Source organism: Condylura cristata, unplaced genomic scaffold, assembly GCF_000260355.1.
Source record: "Condylura cristata isolate star-nosed mole 26May11 unplaced genomic scaffold, ConCri1.0 scaffold00004, whole genome shotgun sequence".
NCBI classification, from domain to species: Eukaryota; Metazoa; Chordata; class Mammalia; order Eulipotyphla; family Talpidae; genus Condylura; species Condylura cristata.
Genome location: NW_004567105.1, coordinates 16,961,620 through 16,980,826, shown reverse-complemented (window position 1 = coordinate 16,980,826; position 19,207 = coordinate 16,961,620). Strand labels below are relative to the sequence as shown.

At 42.9% G+C, this 19,207-nt stretch overlaps 2 protein-coding genes across 3 annotated transcripts in view; both read left to right on the top strand.

Annotated features, from left to right (window-relative positions):
• The first annotated feature begins 1,784 nt into the window (after positions 1-1,784).
• Positions 1,785-2,519, top strand: LOC101626149 (chromosome unknown open reading frame, human C12orf74). Its single transcript, XM_004676493.1, has one exon. The coding sequence runs from the start codon at positions 1,785-1,787 to the stop codon at positions 2,517-2,519; it is 735 nt and encodes a 244-aa protein (XP_004676550.1).
• The window catches only part of PLEKHG7 (pleckstrin homology domain containing, family G (with RhoGef domain) member 7), a 36,272-nt gene continuing 19,493 nt past the window's right edge, over positions 2,429-19,207 (top strand). Inside the window, exons 1-8 of one of the 2 annotated variants that reach the window (XM_012720675.1) lie at positions 2,429-2,477; positions 2,953-2,975; positions 7,877-8,004; positions 10,347-10,387; positions 12,808-12,903; positions 13,653-13,796; positions 16,309-16,404; positions 16,975-17,076. In XM_012720675.1, the coding sequence (XP_012576129.1) occupies positions 7,929-8,004; positions 10,347-10,387; positions 12,808-12,903; positions 13,653-13,796; positions 16,309-16,404; positions 16,975-17,076 (555 nt within the window). In that variant the 5' untranslated portion in view covers positions 2,429-2,477; positions 2,953-2,975; positions 7,877-7,928. Of the gene's footprint in view, positions 2,478-2,952; positions 2,976-5,295; positions 5,364-7,876; positions 8,005-10,346; positions 10,388-12,807; positions 12,904-13,652; positions 13,797-16,308; positions 16,405-16,974; positions 17,077-19,207 lie in introns of those variants that run through there. The other variant, XM_004675817.2, reaches the window with a different exon arrangement.

Here is a 19,207-nt window from a genome sequence, read left to right as displayed (position 1 = left end):
TGTTTGGCTGGAAATTTTTTTTTTAAGATTTATTTATTTATGCATACAAACTGGGGTATAGGCCAGAGGTGTGGGGGTTGGGGGTGAGAGGATTCACCAGAGACAGAGTGGGGAGCAGAATAGGCTGATCTACTGAAGTACACTGCTGAGGGGTACAGGGGGCAGGTCAGGAGTGGCCTGCTGCGCTATGGGGTCACCTCCCTGGCCAGGGATCAAATTTGTGCTGCAGTGGCTGTGGATAGCTTCATAGTGCTGTGCTTGACCTATTTCGCCACCAGGGAGGGCCCTGGATAGGCATTTACCCAGAAGGGGACAGGTAAGTTTGGGTGTTTCATGTGGAAACTATTTTAGCTATTTCCCTTCTCTTCTTATTACACACTAATTGTATTAAAGTTATTTTCTATTGAAGGTTTACAAGTTAGAGTATGTTTTGTCTTAATGTAGCAGATGGCAGAATCTATTTAGAGCAGGCGAGTTTGGGGGCCCCGGGGACCCCTGGGACTTCTGCCTGCCCTGTAACAGAATGGGAAACAAGTAAAAATTCTGGAGTGCATCAGGGTGGGGCCATTGGCTTTGGGTCAAATAATCATGCCATAGGCATTGAGTACAATTATTATATTCTCTACAGAATCACAGTTAAGTATGATCAACAAATCCTTGTACTTCAGCTTGTACTATGAGTGATAATCAGCCTAAGGAGGTCAGGTCAACGGGGAAAGGTTTATTGGCTAGCGTTCAGTGATCAAATGGAGGAAGCTGATAATGCACTGCAGAAAAACTTCTGCCAAAGGTGTTGTCAATGCAGTTAAAATTATACAGCACTAGAAAGGGAAATCACAGCCTGCCCTGCCATTATGGCCATCTACATGTGTCCCTTGGCAAAAGGCAGCGGACTGCTGAGTTTTACTTTGGACTTAAAATTTGTCCAAATGAGTGTTGGCAATCTCTGCGTAGGTTACTTAAGATCCATCCACAAACCATTGACACAAAGTCTAAAACCATCTTCCACTCTGCTCTTGGCGAGCTCTGTTCCGTACCAGGTCTGTTAGCAATCATGAACTGACTCCGAGGCAGGAACTGATGGTGCAGGTTAGGCCCAGCACTTTCCACATATGGGAGACTACACAACAGAACTTCAATAAATCATCTCCACGTCACCGTGAATCAAGCTGTCAAATGATAAAATGGGTTTTGCTTGAGTGTGAGGAGGGCTTCACGGGGAGGTAGTTCTGCTGTGGTGAATCCTAGAAAGAACCCCACTCCTGAGAAGGGGGCATCTGGGCGACATCTGGTTTTTTCTTTTCAAACTTGCAATGTTTTTTCAAAAACGTAGGGACCTATAAATTCCCAAACATTTTTTTTTTGCCAAATATTTTGCATCAACATCTCTTGAAACCATGTCTGATTCTGTGAGTTAAACCTGGAAGGAAAAGGCCTTGTTTTCTTTCTTTTCACATCCTGGAATACACCAAAAATGCTAAAATTAATTAAATAAGGCAGAATGTAAGGACATTTTTTTTTTGTATATTTGTTTCGCTTGAAGTGGAATATTTAACAGGTGATGGGCTACTTGACTTCTGAGAAGGTTCATAGGTTGCCAGAGATTTAAGAAGCCTTCAACCAACTTCATTGTTTAATTATTGAAGTGAAGGTCTAGACTTACATTAATCTTCAAAACTTGGGGGAGCTAATGCTCACTAGGCTCTATCTTTCTGAATTGGAAGTTTTCTCAGCTCAGTGTGTTTCATTTAACAGACTCGACAGTACACCCTTCCTGACCAAAGATGCAACAACCTGCTAATAACTATCCTCTGGGAAAGGACAAGGACAGACCAGAGAAAGACTTGCTATTGGATGACACTGAACCAGCCCAGTTTGATCAGGCGAACAGCAACTCTGACAGGGTCCCCTGGAAGCTTCCAGAAACACAACCTGGTAGCTGCATGGAGAAGACAGAGTCACCCCAGCCAGAGGAACAGTTTCAAGACTGTGATACCTTGCTGGGTAGCTCCTCTGAGCAACAATGTGAGAACCAGGGAAATCTGCTCCTCTTTGACAGGCAAGCTCCAGGCCGGATTTCCATCTCTCCCACTTTGAGGAGATTGCGGGACAGTGGCTGTGGGGCTTCGTGGTCACTGTCTAAGCAAGAGACCTTCCAAGTGTCTACCCGGGGAAGTGGGAAGGCACCCGCAGTCTCCTCACGTTTCTTTTCCCAAAGCCTACCTGGAAGCCCAAGGGATTCTTCCAACTTCCTGTCACCCGTGAGGTCAAAAGTGGACTGGACTCCAAAAGAGCCTCTGGACTCTGAAAGTGCCGTCAATGCTGCTGACTTTTTCCAGCCCCAAACAGGGTCTGCTAAGGAGTATGTCCTTCCAGAACCTCAGCCTATCAGTGAGGGGTCCCTCCCCCAGGCCTCTGTTCCAGGGATTCCAGGCTACTCACTACCCAGTCTCACACCACGGCCCTCTACGCCTCAGGTAAAACACTCAAAGCCCCTTGCCCCTCATTCTGTGAACTAAACAGAATAAACGGCAAGGTTGCCAGGGGTCTTGTGATGGGAGCACAGGAAGTGCCTGTTGAGGAAAGCACACTATTTAAGTAAATAGGGTACAGCTGTCTGGAAAATTAGTCTTAGGTCTAGCTCACCTTGAAGGCATTTAAGAAAGGGCCCCCCAAGGCCAGGCTACAGATGCACTGTCAAGCATCAGATAGTAAGTAAAGTGGCCCTTCTGCAAATGCACACCTTTTGAAGAGCATCTGGAATGACTGATTTCAAAGGGGAAAAGAGCAAATTATTCCGAATTCTAATCCTCTTCTCCCTCTCTCCCTCCAAAAGAGAAAATTCCAAAATATTTTAGATGGGAATATGAATTGTGTCTCATTTCATGGTGTCTACTTCAGAATTTGGAGTACACTTAAAACTAAAATGTACATATTTTAAATTTATTTCAGGGAGAAGAGTCACCTCCATCCAGGTGTGTATATCTTTATTCTTTCCAATGCCAAAAGCTGGTGGACACATTACTTTTGTATCTTTATTTCCTCTCTGCTACAGAAAACCTGTTAACCAGGGTATTTTGTTTTACAGCCCCCAAATTTTCTTCACATTTATGAATGAAAGAGTCCTAGTTTCCAGAGTCTCCTTAAAGAGCAAAGCATTTTGCTATGACTCTTGAGGGGGAGGGTAGGACAGCCACGTGGGGTCATGGTCTTCATTTTGAATTGCCAATGACTGAGTAGTAGATTTTGTCAGCAGGAAGAAATGGAAAGGCCAGAAATATTCAACAGCTTTTCAAAGAGAAATTCAGAGTGCATGGATAAAAGGAGCAGGATAGTGTTCCAACCTAGGACACCATTAAAATGCCTGTGATGACGGGAGGGGGGGTGGCGAGGGGGCCCCTCTGGATGCAGGTGTAGAGCGTCTCTTCAGAAGCTGGTTCTGAACTTGCAGGGTGGCCCCCAGGTTGGGGCAGGGATTTGCCAGCCCTCCTAGGGGTGAAAGCTTCTGTGGTAGCCCGGGAAAGAGCCAGGTGTGGTTTCATCCACTCAGTGTGATGGATGATGGCCGAACCCTCATTTCACTTGGAAAGTCACAAAAGAACCCACGGGAATCAGTTACTTTTCTCTTTTATAGTTTCTTTCTTTATTTTTTACATCATTGCTCTCCTGTCAGGGGAGGCCCTGTTGCCCCTCCTAACCCCCGCCACCACGGTTGCCATAACCAACACCCTAATGGTTCCCATGTGCCACCTATAAGTGAAGCCACCTGATAGTTTTCTTTTTTTTCCCCTTCTGACTTTCACTGAGCATGATCCCTCCTAGCTCCATCCATGTTGCTGTAAATGGAAGGCGTTATGGAAGGCGTTATCTAGTTTGATCACTGAGTACAGTTCTATTGTGTATGTAAACCATATCTTCTTGATCCATTCATTTGTTTGGGGTGAGGGCATTTAATTTGTTTCCGTTGTAAATAGGGCTGTGGGGGTTCAGATTTTCTTTCCAATTAGTATTTTGTGTCCTTAGGAGTAGCATCTCAGTTATTTTTCTTTTTGGACGTCTGTGCTCAAATAATAGTTTGTTATTTGTAATTGGTGGGATGAGATCATTCTGAGTAGTCTTTGTTGTTTGAATCCCAGTTGACCTAAATGTATGAATCAAGAAAGAAGATAATCACAAAGCCATAAGAAAGTGCAGATTATGGGGTTCATGTATCCGCTTTTGCTACCTAGCAACTTAGTCAGTCACTTAAAACAACTCATTGCTCTTTCTTATGTGCCTTGTGGTCCATTGTCTCAGTTGAGCTCAACTGGGCATGTCCTCTGGTTTTGGATTCCTGGATCCCAAAATTCATGATTTTTGGATCCTGGATTCATGAGTCTTTGACTGACTTATGAGAGAACTCAAAGGCAAGCCATATCTAGGTAATGCAAAACAATGGTTATTGAGACAGAATTAAGAGCTCTGCGTGCAGGGCCAGTCAAGACTCCTGTCCTAAATGGCAGACATCACTACCTGCCATATTCGCTAGCCTTTTTCATTATTTTTCACTACAATTTGTACCCAGGAGTTGACAGCCAGTAGTCCTTTCTTTTCACCCACCATAGTTTCTTTGAACTGTTCTGTTCCATTCTCTTAGGACTGTGCATCGATCTGGGGTGGGGAGAGGGGAGGCGCTTTCATTCAACCTTCTGCATTCTTCTTTTACCTAAAGTGATAGTCATTATCACATCAACTTAGGAAGAAAAAAAAAATACCTTGCTTTAAAATGGATTAGTATCCTATTCCATTTATAAGTGTTTTTGGAGACAGAATGCATATTTGAATTTTGGATTCTGGTTCTGCTGGGCACTAACAATAAGATCTTAAGTGAGTTCTTTACCTCTCTAAGCCTCATCTTCCTCCACCCTATAATGAGAACAGTAATTTCCACTTCATAGGCTGTTTGTGACAAGCAATATAATGCAAGGAAAGACTTTCACATAGTGTCTAGTAAGATTCAGAGCTCAGTATACACCAGCCGACTTTAAATTAGAATACTACTCGAGAGGATCAATCTAGTCCTTGCAAAGTCTAGGGCATCTGAGGTCCAGGGGGGACACATTTTCTTCAGCCAGAACCCTTCTGGTGCCCCTGAGAGAAGGCTCATTGTTGGTGTTGCCTCATGGGTGAGCAGTCTGTCAGCAGTGGGAGAATTCCCTGGATTCTTGAGATTGTTGCCACCCCAGCCCACACATGGACCTTTGGGTCTTCAGCAGAGAACAGAATAAAGCGACTTTCTGGTACCAGAAGGGAGACGCGGCCACTCCAGCTGCCATGGGAGTAGTCCCTTCGGATTTGACCGGCTTGGGGCAACGCAACTCAGGGTTAGTGAAAGTGGGGCTGAGTTGGGGTTTCTCTGTGGGGTAGGGGGGAGGCAGCTGGCAAGCCCAAGGGACTAAAAGTCTAGGTCAGGTGGCCAGTTATACAATCTCCTAGGTTCAGACTTTTCTAATGAAGCAAAGAACCAGACTAACAATCATCAACACCCCCCCCCAAAAGGCATTTCTCAATGATGCTTGTTTAATTGTGACTTTTCCAAACAAATAAAAGGCAGTGTGAAGTTATTCCATATTTACATAGAGACAATGGCTGTCAACCACACCCCAGATATTTAGCATTTGCTGTTGGCTTATTTCCAACCTTCATCTCCCTATGAGGAAATGAAATTATCAAAAACTTCTCTTTCCCACCCCCTTCAACAAGATGTCTCTACCCCAGGCACACACTTTGTTTGGAGGAGAAAAAGAACAATTCTGAACTTGTGATGATGATTGTTTCCAGAGATAATCAAGCCATACTTGGACACAAGGATTCTGCATGCATGCAATTTTTATAGAAGCTTAAAAGATTCTTTATTCCTAATACTTAGGATAGCAAAAAGAAGTTACCGGATTGGAATCATCAAAGATTCCCGCCTGCCCCACCCCCACCCACACCCCTCAGCAATACTTAGATTAAGAGTCATCCTGAATGCACTGAACTATTTGCATTGAGATCATTAACCCAACTCTCTGCGCAGCCCTGCGGGCATAGCACAGGTTCCCAGCACAGGGTCCAGCGAGCCTGCCCACTGCCGAGCAGGGGCTGCAGGACCGGCCTTCTGCACCACCCATGTCTCCATGTCTCACCATGGACAGATGTACTTGTAAGTGTTCTCCTGGGTCTCTGTACAGTTATAGTGTATGGCTTGATATTTTTACTAACCTCGGAAACACAAAATGCCCACCTTTCCAGAATGAGCACCGAGGCAACAAAGCCAAGGCCACAGCTCTAGGCTTGCGCAAACCCGTTGTCCTCCTCCGCTGTGTCTGCAAACAGAACTCTAAACCCAGGCTAAGCCCTCCCAAAGGCCTGTCTTGTATCATAAGGTACCCCACACCAAGGACAACTAGAAAGGGAGGGGCCATTTAACCATCTGTAAGAGGCTGGGAGAGGGACTCAACATGCATTTGGCTATTACCTACACTTGTAATTATTCACTTAAGACCTAGAATGGCGAAGCAAGTTCATTGAAATGAGCTGGGTATGTGCCATTCTGCAAGTCAGTGTTCCTATGTATTCCAGGAGCTTATTTGACACAGAACCTGCTGTGTCAGGTTCTAGGCTAGAAGCTTAGATTCTGTGATGTGTAAGAAACAGCCGCAGCCTTCCCTGAAATCATCCGGGAACGAAGGAGCAAGGGAGGGAGGAGCCGGCCTTGAGTGGGTCAGAAAGGAAGAACAGATGTTAACCTGGAATTGAAGACGAACAGACTTTTGCCACGCTAAGTGGAGCCAGGCAGGACGCAGTAGCCTCCTGTGCGAAGCCTGGAGGCAGGAAGTTAGGGTGAGTTAGACCAGAGTGGGCAGGAGCCGTCGCTGGCGGCTATTCTGCAGGAGTTTGTGTCAGAAAATGACAGGTGACCCTGGCTGTGTGTGGTTAGTCATTGTTCCATTTACTGAAGAAATGCTGACTGAGTCCTTACTAAATTTAAGCCAAGAGCTAAGAGTTCAGGGTCAGAGGAGCTGACCGCGGATCTGCAGAACTACTTTATCAGCAAGACACTTCCCACGAGGGAGAGTGACATCAGCGGAGGGTTCCCCTCGTTCTTTCGTGTCCATCAGTAGCAAGGGACAGTCTCTGCAAAGAGCATCAGCCGCCCCCATGCTGATAGGACATGTTTCTTGCACTGACAGTAATAAATACAAGAAATTCATCTCTCGACCCTCGCAATAGAACAAAGGCATACTGAACAATGCTGAGGGGAAGTCATGGAAATCTCTGCTATTCCACGCTAGCAGGAATGGACTGAGCAAATAAGTGCTCCGTGGCTCTGGAGTGGCTTCCTGCTGTGTATGCTTTGCCAGCCATTTATTTTGTGACCGACCCACCGACAGGCAGTTTCAAGAAATGGGGTCGAAGAAACTGAAATGGGAGATAGGTCTGTTTAAGTTTTTCCAAAACCTTGGTTCTCGTTTTTCTTTGAGAAAAACCAAAGTACTGACTTTAAGTGGCCAGCCTGGGTCAGGAGGCATGGAGGTTCATACCCAGCGTTCTGGTCACCTCTGAGGGGACCTGTGAGGGGACTTGTGATTTGCAGGTTCTTGTGTTTAAGGGTTTTCTCCTGATAGCCTTCCCAGGCAGAACAAACGGGATGTGTGTGTTGGCATTTCTAGGTGAGATCTTCTAGTATGGATTAGTTACAAATTATCAATGGTGGATGAGGCTGGGAACAACTCAAGTAAATGTGTGATGGGTGTGCCAAAGCCAGCACCAGGCTGCTCACCTCTGACTGCCAGGTCTGAAGGGGGACTGCCGCCTCCCACGCTGAGCCTCTCCTTCCATCTCTCAAGTGCAGGTTCTACGAGCACAGGCGAAGTTCTGTGGTGCTCAGCTTACCTGGACTCGAGATGTTCCCTGGCGACCTTCTGGTGTCAGATGGAGCTGCCGACTACCTGTGCCACCCCTTTCTGGTGCTGAATTCAGGTCCCGTTCCTTATCACGCTTTCATTGTAGGCCTGCGATGGTGAATACCATAATAAGCAGGGGTATGTGCTCTGGCCAGTTAGAACAGGTGTCTTGCCAACTGGAACAGGCATCAATCATGAGTTATGGAACGAGCTGCACACTGGTTTGGACATCAGGATTTGACATTCCATTTACAGAGATGCATGAAGGGTGGATTGACCCTCCAAAGTTTCTCTTGTCAAATCATCTGTCCCATGTACAAGAGCTGGGAGGGTCAGTGACCCAGGGATAGTCACAGTCTTGGGGCCAAATGTTCTCTCTAGGTGGGTGGGCAGCTTTTTCTATCATTGTTATAAAACTCTGTGCACTCAAGTCCTGGAAGATACCTGAACTGGTGTCGTCCAGCCGTGGTGCTACCTTGTGGAAGCAGAAGCCCTATGACAACAGGTCTATATCTATAAAGAGGGGCAGCCTGACAGACTTCAACCCAGCTGAGGAGAAGTTGGAAAAAAAGCAATGATTATGGTTTGTTCCCCATGATTCCAAGGGTAGGTGAAGAATTTTCTACTCTGGAGTATTTTTAAAGGTTTTGATCTTACAGATCTTAGAAAAGCAGATCTTTTATATGAAAGAATGCTTCCTTGAAGAGACAGCACATAAAATAGCTCCAGATGGAGTTGAAATGCTTGAAAAATGGGGTGGTTCCCTAAGATTCACCTTCAAGTCATCCCCAGAAGCCCAGAGTCCCTCTGTGTCATCTTTTAAAGAAGCTAGAATAGTTCACTGCTCCCAACTCCTGGCCTTAAGCTTTGGTGTGCATAGGATCACGTAAGGACAGCATAGAGAAAGATTCTGGCTCAGCAAAACTCAGTATCTTATATCAATTATAAAATACTGTGGATTCAAGAAAGACTTGTTTAAACTTTTGACTACTTATGAAGCTCTCCCAAGGCCCTAAAATTATCTCCAAAGTTAGAAAAGCATAGGGAAGAAATCTGGTGAGACCAGAGATCCCAATTATTGCAGTTCTAATTGGGTAGACACAAGTACCACCAAGTGTGAGGACAAAGAGTGGTCAAACTGGATTGTCCCAAGGGGAGATTCCACCTCATCTCCTTTTCCAAAAGGTCAGTGAGGGCTCTGCCTGGTGGCACAATGGGTCAAAAAAAAAAGTCAATGAGTTAGATAATCAGTCAGACAGGGGCGTTCCAGGGCGCCGACAAGGGATAGTACCTGAAGCCCATCCACATCGTTAATGACACACCGGTAATTCCCTCTAGAGCACTAAAGTAATATGCAGCATCTCCTAGTGTAGTTTGCAGAAGGGGGTAAATAAGGCATCCACGCTTTAAGCAGGGTCATCAGAATACCTTGATCATAACCTAGGAGTAGCCCCCAGCTTTTTCTGGGTAACATTACAAGTTGATAAATATGACATACAAATCAAGAGATCAGAACAATCCAAGCTTTACTGCTGATGACCTAAAGGTATTAGTGAATATGACGTCCGTCTAGGCTCAGAGCAAGTCCTAGGGACACCTGCAGTGGCCAGTAGTGACAGGAAGTCCCTACAGACCAATTGTTGACTCGTGTTCATGTTCCCCAAGCAGAAGCCTGCGATCCGCTCACCTGGGTCTTACTGGGTCTCTGCATCTCCATGTCTCCAATTGTATCTGACTGTTGAAGTCATCTATGCTGGAATGGTTTCTGCTAAAATGGAGTTAAAATGAGGTCCTTTCACTTCCAGAGTGCTATGGCTTAATGAAATGTTCAAAATTTTTGTTTTTACATTTTATAAATTTCTCCACAAGTGATGGAGAAAAGAAGGCAAGGGCCCTCCATAGTGGTTAAAGCGCAGCACTATGAAGCTATCCGCAGCCACTGCAGCATTAGTTCAATCCCCAGCTAGGGAGTGACCCACATGGCGTGGCAGATCTCTCCTGTCCCACCCACTGCTCCCCTCAGCAGTGTATTTCAGTAGATCTTCCTGTTCTGCTCCCCTCTCTGTCTCTGGTGAATCCTCTCACCACCACCCCCCACCAACTCTGGCCTGTACCCCAGTTCTGTGTGTGTAAATAAATAAATCTTTTTAAAAAAAAAAGAATGCAAGATAATACTTTGGTAATAAACCTGGACAGTATCTTCTAATGTAGCAAAAAGAACAACAGCCTTTAGTTTCCAGCATTGCTTCACTCACACACATGTGTAAATTTGGATTTCCATTCTGTATATTCTCAAGAGAAGGAGAATTAAAGCAAGCTGGGTTCTGGTTGATCCATCTGAAACAGCAGGTTTTATAAAGCACTACAGTGATTTCTATAGTTACTGAAAGTACTAATATATTTTCTTTTCACCAACAGAAGCCAAAAAACCCAGATGGCCTTTCTCCAAGAGAGGAGTGGTGAGTGGCGTGTGTCATCATTTTTGTTTTCCTTTTTCCACCTGTAGCTGAGAACGTAAGCACTGGCAGAAGAGTCTTTATTTCACTTTTTCTCTTTATGAGGGCAGATGGCACATGGGATTTAAACAATATCCTCATTTCCACAGTAGTGGGCGCAAAACATGCCAAATGTGCAGCAAAACAGTGCTAATTGCCAGAGGCTAATGAGCTCTGCGAAGAAAACAAAGCAATCCTAATATTGTGGTGCTTTACCACTCCAAATTTATAAGTCGATACAGTTTAGAAAACAGCTCACTCAATGAAGTCAACTTGCACAAACATTATGCCCTGGTTTGCAATCAGTGCGGTGCATATGGGGAACACTGAAAAATTAATGAAGCACACAACCAGACTCCACAAATACACTTCTGTTCCTGAGATGCTTGCTTGGATTAATCCTAGTGGGTTTTTTAAATTCATTCTTGGGCCTGTCTCTTAACTCATTCTCATAACAACCCAGGGAAACTGAGGTACAATAACTTGCCAGAGGTCACCGCGCCATGAAGCAGCAGAGTGGGGTTTATCCCCAGCAGCCTCCGTCTGACTCTGGGTGTGCTTCAGTGTGCTGCTCTTCCAGCGTGGGCGCCAGAATCAGAACCAGACACGTCTCCTTCCTTCCTTCCACCGAAGCTCTGAGTTCTCGTCTGTTCTCACAGATTCAAAACCACTCTTTGTCAACTCTCCCAAATGCTCAGATTCGTGGTCATATTCTTGTTTCTCCCTTCACTGCAGTTCTGTGTCATCCTTTCCTATTGCAAACTTCCATCCCACCCTAGAATTAACCTTGGCTTCTTTTCTCATCCTCCATATCCCCAAAGTCCTCTCAAGTGCTTCTCATCATCTCTCCTAACCACAGCTAAAGCCCAAGCTGTTCAGGGGGGTCTGTCCCTCAGAAGAATTCCGGTAACCTCTGCAGGGACTCCTCGCTCCTCAGTGCTGTGTCCACCAGCATGTTGATCAGGTTGGTCAGACCCAGGAAGAGCCCCAGCGAGTGCTCTTCATGAGAGAGGGCTGATGCCCACCACCTCATGGCCTCAATGCTGCAACTATTGTCTCAGCTTCTTTATCTTCTGACTAGCTGCCAGGATATTTTATTTCCACAAAAGGCAGTTGCTATGGTTTCAGACATCAACAAAAGACATATGTCCAAATTGCTGTAGGAGGTCCCCTAGGCTCCAAAATTCCTTAGCTACTGTGGAAGCTAGTGAGTACCTGATAGGTTTCCTCTTTCAGCACCATAATCGCAGCCACAGGCACCAGCACATTCTGAAACTGTTTACAGGGTCTCCATTCAGATACACAGAAGCACCTGCCTGCCATAGGGGGTAACCGGTGCCTTATCTTTCTCGCTAACACAAAGTTGATTGATAACTTCCACCAAACACACTAAATCCATGTATAGTATCATACACCTGGGGCAACAAATAAGCTAAAAAATTATTTGTGGTAAGTGTTCATTTGGAATACAGCCAAGTTGACTTCAGAAAGCCTTAGACATCGTTATTTGACTTCTTGGTTTAGTTGATAAAATGAGCTCTTCAAGTGGTAATTCATAATATAGCAATCGAATATTGAATGAATCCAAACACAAAGGGCACAATAATACCAAGTTTGAAAAGCAAGTTACAAAAGAATGTCATAAGCATGACACCAATAAGTTAATTATAAATACAATCAAAAAGGCGTTTTCAGTGGTTATCTGGGGGGGGTAAAAATTACGGGTGACATTTTTTTGTTTCTCTTTATTTTTTCAAATTTTCTGCAATAACCATTATTTTGTAATAAAAAATTTAACTAGTATTTAAAAAGTAAAAATTGTAAGAAAAAAATATAACTTATTTTAAATGGGTGGCTCCATTCTAAGGAAACTAGAATCTCTAGCATATTCTGGTATTCTTTAGCAGAGTTTTTGTGTTAGGCATTTCCTTTAACACTCAGTTTTATTCAGTCATCTGTTAAATAAGGATTTGAACTAATACATCTGAGGAGCTTTCTGAAGTAACCTCCTCTAATCCAGTGTTTGAAAACTTAGAACTGTAATGGATGCTCTATCTGTCCAAAGAGTAATAGAGACTTAAAGTCTATCAGTTCTCTGTATGACTGCTGGGTGCCTTGGGGTTTTTTTATTCGTAAAATTAGATGTTCGGACTAGACACTCTCTCTAGCTTCTGCCCTCCAGGGCTGACATTCTGTGATCCTGGAGTCAGAGTAGGACTTAGAAATGGCTTTCAACAATTTTTTTCTTTTCCGACAGCCGTTATGATGGTGCATACACTGTTCTCATGCATGAATGAACAAGTGATTCTTAAACTCTCAAAATTGTGCATTAAAGAAATCAAGTTTGCAGAACCTGTTTCTTCTAACCTTCTTTAATTAAGCAGGGCAAAGACAGACACAAGCACATATCAGATCTGGAAAACTGCCTCTCCTCTGTGAAGATTATAGACTTCAGGGGCTCCACGTTCCATAACCTTAAGGTATCTTGTCGATTGTTTGCTGTGTGACGTGGCTTCTTTTTGGTTTTAGTTTTTGCTTTAAGTTGTCCAGTTATTTTCTGGTTCATAACAACAGCAAGACACGTGGAGTGGGAAGCTGGGTGGGATGAGGTCTTCTCTCTCAAATGTACACTGAAGTCTTGGGAAATTCATTTTATTTTAAATTAGGGCATCGGTCTGGGGCCACTCTGTCATCCAGGAAGCCCAAGATAAATGTTAAAGAGATGTTACTACTATTCTCCTCGCTGGACCTCAATTTCATCATTTGAAAACAAAGCTGTTTTGCTTTGACAGTTTCTAAAGGCCTCTTTAAGCTTTCAGAATTTTATGATTCCTCAGTAGTTCATTTCAACACATTTTGCCATTGAACCTATATTAAATTACCCAGTTCTGGATATGCAGTTTCTTGAGGATTTATTTTTTCAATGCACTGAAGGGGATTCATAAAATCCTGACACAGAATTCAACATCAATTTGAATTCCTTTTAATTTTAACTAAAAATAACAGCAGCGTGCTCTCCGTGCTTCCTACCATCAGGACCCGGCATCCCAAAGCCAGACAGAGAGAAGCTGCTGTTTGGGGAGTTTGAGGTGCCAAGCCAGATGGCCACCAAGCCAGATGGCCAAGACATGCAGAGGGAAATCATGATTTGGGGGGTTGCTTGTTCCTGCTGTTGGACAGCAAGTCCAAGTAAATGGAGATGCTTTGTTCTGTTTTCTCCCATGCGAAGGATAAGACCTGGAATGAAGTGGTAGAAACACATCAGAGTCTCCCTACAGACCAGCTGGACTTGTGGAAGCAGCAGGAGGCCATGTGGGAGCTCTTCACCAGCGAATGCACCTACTTCCTGGACCACTTACTGGTTCTTAAAGTGGTAATGCTGGTTTTGGCTTTTATAGCACATGGAGAAGTTTCATTTGATTCTCTGGCCCTTGCTTTCCTCTTTCGTGCTGAAAAAAGGAAAGTTGGGTGGGGGAGTCCCTTCTTTGAGGAGATTACTTGTTTACTTTTGCTTGTCTGCAATTTGTCTCCTCATTCTTGTCCACGTAGCCTCTCCAGAATGGACGAGATCTTCTAAGTTAACTGTCCAGATCCATCTCTGATGCCTGGATCCCTTCTCTCTTCCTCCCATCCTGTGCTCACACACAGCTGAAGCAGGGTGCACACAGCCACCCTCAACACAGCCCTTTCATCTTTCATCAGATCCCTCTGTGAAGCTCTTGCTCCCTCACAAACAGGGCAGTCAATTTCTGGGCAACCATCCACTTGTAGTCTGGTGGAATAAGGTTACCTGGAGCAGGCCTGGTATCTGCTATGTAAATGGTGACTCTCAGGTTGTCCCATGGTGCAGCCCTGACCTGGTGATGCTCTGAGCAGAGACTTCCTTGGGGAACATCTCTAGAGGGAGAAGATCGTTTCAAGATCACAGGGATCCTGAGCCTCTTTGCTCTCAAGATTGTCTCTGCCCATAAGCCACTATGGCTTCTCTCATGCAGGAAGAAGCACTGTGATGGGAGATTGAAGGTCAAGTCCTGGACTTGCCATGTGAATTTAAGAAAGCCTAGTCCTCCATTCCCTAACTCCAGGGGTTGGTAGCTTTCTGTAAAGACAGTAAGTACTTCAGACCTTGCAGTCATGTGGTCTTCATGCCTTGCTCAGCTGCCCGTGGCAGCGCAAAAGAAGCCACGAGTAATTTATGAGGGAATCTGAATGTCTGTGTTTTGGTTTAACTCATTCTGTAAAGACCAGCTTAAAACAAGATGGCAGAACAATCCTTCCATTCTCTCAGGCCAATGGCGACCAGAATTCAGGTGCTAAGCCCTCCATTATCTCGGGTCAGCAGCCAGTGATCTGAAAAATAAAGTGTTTCTAGAGTCAATGCTGTCTCTACATATTAGCTCGACTCCCAGTAACAATGTTAGCGATGGGGAACATGGAACTGGGTGGTCACAAGAGGGTATTGCAGAGCACTGCCCTGCTCTCTACTTCCTGCAGAACCTAGTAACACATGTTTTATCCCACTGCAAACTGCATAAGATTTTCAAACCAGCATTTTCTGTTTTGACAGCAACCAGTTTGAGTCTACCTATTTTCTAATGCCATGATGTATTTAGAGTAGTTATATAATTCCCTCTATACATCAATATGAATTTTCCAGGATTGCTCATAAAGAATTTTGTAACTCACGTAAAACAAATATACTGGAGGCTATAATATATTTTTTAATGACCAAAATTTCTGCAGAACAAAACGTCTTATACTAAGAAGGCTATTTCTTTTGAATGATCTGAATTTACCTATAAGAATGAGTTCTGTTTCTTACAATTATGATTTTAAAAGCTTGGGATTGACAGATTTCCTTACAGCCAGCACTAAGTATTTTAGAACAAGCAATGTCAGTGGTCCTTAAAGTGCAGGCCTTAAACCAACAGAATCCAGATCACTTGGAAATGTGTCAGGAATGCATGTTCCGGAATCGTTCAGAGACCCACTGAATCAGAAACTGTAATGGAGTAAGTTTAAGAATCATTCACTACATAATTACTAGAAATATGAATTTCTAGAATATTACGAGAAATAGGAATTGGTAAAGTTGGCTTTCTAACATCCTTCTTTTCATACCAAGGATTCTTAAATAGCAGGTCCCTTTGACTGCTTCATCATATTTATACAAAGTAATTCTAATGCAATAAATTTGTCTTTCTGTAGTTTATAGACTCAGGGCATCTGTGATGGTTGTAGTTCTTTCTTAGCTGGCTACAAGGTAATTCTGCTACTGTTTGAAAACATCCTATCACATAAGAATATTAACACTTCCTCAGTGATTTCATTAATACTTAATGCCTTTATCCAAATCTAAACCTCTTACCAGTTATCAAATAGTAACTCATTAATTCTCTTTTTATGTGGAAATGGGAATCAGTAATGGTTGGCTGTCTAACAGCTTTCTTACAGAAGAACTCTAAAATAGACAACTAATTTAATTCCCTGAAAATAAAGCATAGTTGGGGCTTTTGCTGAAGAGATGAATGAAAACTCAGCAACATATTGTTACAGTATGAGCTTAAGCAATTCTTGCTGCTGGTGAGAAGGGAGACAGTCTTCTTTGGCACCATAAGGTGGTGAAAGTCCATTTGAACAGATGATGTTCCATAGGAATGTGGTTGGGTAACAGCAAGCTTCTTGCAGAGGAGTGCAGTGCACCTGTGTTCTCTGGAGCTCAAATGTCATTGTTGGCATTTAGTTAAAAAAAAATCCTTAAACCCTGAAAACCCTGAGTTCTAAATTGTTTTGTAAAGTTCTACTTGGGAGGTCTGTGTTGAATGTTCAAGGAAAGGGTACATTTCCATCCAGAAAGTAATGTGCTTTCATTTATTTTTTTTAAGGTCTTCATGAATACACTAAAATATCTACAAGCTCATGAGTATCTCCTAGATGTGGATTTATGGAGACTTTTTGCAAATCTGGAAGAGTTAAGTCAGGTAAACAAAATAAGATGATGCCAGAAGTCATGTGTCACAATTCACCAGAAAATCATGAAAATTCATGCTCGATCTATTCCCATGTGTTATATTCTATATTGGGAGATGATTTATTCCATGTTCCAGACCCATATACTCCTGTGGTCAGGATGAAAAGTAAATCTAAATGTCCACTGACATCTTTTCAATACATTACAAATATTGACCAGTCTTTAGTAACATTTTCCCCTAACTATTTAAGGAAGTAAATATATCCCTACAATTTCTACAAATTTTCCTGAATGTTTATTCTCAAATATATTTTCTTATAAATAAACAATATCTTTCCTCTAAAAAAAGGAGAGAGGAGAGACACTAAAAAGAAGTTATTCATAAGAAAATGTATAGGAAAAATATATACATATATTGGAGAATGTAGGAAAATGAGTCTTCAAATTTTGCTAGGAGATTAATTTGAAATGGAAAAGATTTGTGACAATGATATTTGAATTTCATCAAATTTTTATTCCTGACATCCCCACCCCCACCCCTGTGTGTGTGTATTCTCATTTTCTTTCTCTCTGGTCCTAGACAAGCTCTGGTTTTGTGAACAGCCTTTTCAGTATCATCAAAGACTATGTCGAAACTTCAGAGACTTCACCGCCAATGGATTTCATCTCTGTGCTCGCAAAGGTAAAATCCTTGCAGGAGATCTCAGTTTCCATGCCCATAAATTCACCCACCTCCCCGATCATTGTTCTCGTCTACTTGTTTCTTTGTTTTTCATTGTTCCTGGGAAAGTTTCACCAGCTCCACCCACAGAGGAACCATCCCTTTCTCCACAAGTCAACATTTTCAAAAATAACTTGCAGATTCTGTTTTCCTATTGTCACGTCTTGTGTGGGTTTTATTAATACAAAACCTGCACACATGGAAAAATCATTTCCAAGTCTGTTTTTTAAATGACTTCCATTTAAAGCAATATTCATGGCAATAGTTTGTGTAGGCTAATTACACGGTTCAGCTGTTCTTCTAACAAAAGTGTCAGTCTCTTAGAAAGGAACAAAACAAGCCTTCAAATCCATCAATATTCTTAATAAGTCGTCTGTGTCTGGACGAAAGAGAAAAGAGGAAAACCTGAAGCCCCAATTTGATAAATGTGCCTTATTTCTTCATTAGATATTTGAGCCTCCTTCTTTGCTCTTTTTTACCTTGAACTTTTTAATCCAGTCCCTGTCTGTTCTCATTTAGCAAGATTTGAAGCCTTAGAATCCAATCTGAGAGAAACAGATTGAGATGCACTGAGCACCTGCAAAACGTCTGTGGAGTTGATGTGCTGTGCACAACAGGTGCAAAATTAGAGGCAGCCCATGGTCTTGGGGAGTTTTCAGTCTAGTAGGGGAACACTTAATCCAGTAATGACACCAATAATTAACCACAACAATAATAATAATAATAATAACAATAATAATCAGAAATATAAACACTGGGATAAAAAGGAATATAGATATTATGAAGGAAAGTTTTCAAGGTGGGGGTGGGGTGTAAATAGTGAGGGGGTCACAGACAAATTCTTTGAGGGGAAGTGATGCTTGGATGAGGTAATAAAAAGGAGAAATATTTAACACGTGAACTAAGCAGGAAATTGGTAATAAACTAATAGAGAGATCCAGTGAACTTTAAAGGAATACTTGAATAAGTAATGCTGTGAAAAAACATGAGAAAGAATATAAATAGTTGGAAATTAGTAAATATCTCAAGATCTCCTATTCCTTTAGAACCTCTATTTTTTTTTTTTTATTTAGCTCTTAATAAAGTCTGGACAAATACCAACTTCTCATCAAAACACAGGAATTGTCTTTGTCTTCTCAGACTGTTATAATAAAATACCACAGACTGGGTGGTTTATATTGCATTTCTCACATATGAAAAGCGGATTCCAAGGTCAGGTGCCAATTTAGTCAGGCAAGGGTCTTCTTCTGGGTCATAATCTCCTGTTGTTCACATGGTGGAAGGGGTCCAGGAGCTCTCTGGAGCCTCTGAGAGGTATGTGAATCTCATTCATGAGGCTCCACCCTCCTGACCTAATCACCTTCCAAAGATCCCACCTCCTAGTACCATTACATTAAAGGTTAAGATTCAATAAATGAATCTGGGGAAGCTGAGGGGACACAAGTGTTCAGACCATAGCCTAAGAGCACTTGTACCCTACCCAAGCATGGGACATCGACAGAGTTTTATTGAAAGTCTCTAATATAATCCACATGAGACAGCGACATGCTGGTACATATAAAGGTGAGTTATAAAGACTTTTCCTAAATTTAAGTGTCTAGTCAGATTAGACACTTAAATTTTGCCATAATAACAAGTAACCCCCAGATCTCAGTGGCATGATATATGTCCATGGTTGCGCTCTGTCCCCTCACTTGGGGAACCATGTTGGATAGCACCATGTGGAACATGTCCAGTTGACCTGGCAAAGACATGAGTGTCCAAAGCTCTCACTGACTCTAAGTTTCTGCTGAAGCAATACAAGGCATAGTCATTGCTATTTCATTAGCCAAAGAAAGCCACATGACCAAGCTCACCATCAATGGAGAGATGCACCTAATCCTGAGGAAGGGGACGTAGATGAGCTGTAATTGTTAACTGCACCATCTCATAAGTTCACCAACTGGAAGTTGGGGTCCATGGTATTCACTTGTGAGCCATTGGAGCAAGACAAGGAAAAAGAAATGAAGATGTTAAAGAATTTGACCAAAGTCACATAGATAATGGGTTGCAGAAGTGGGTTCTAAATATGACCATTTATGGTCTTCAAAGT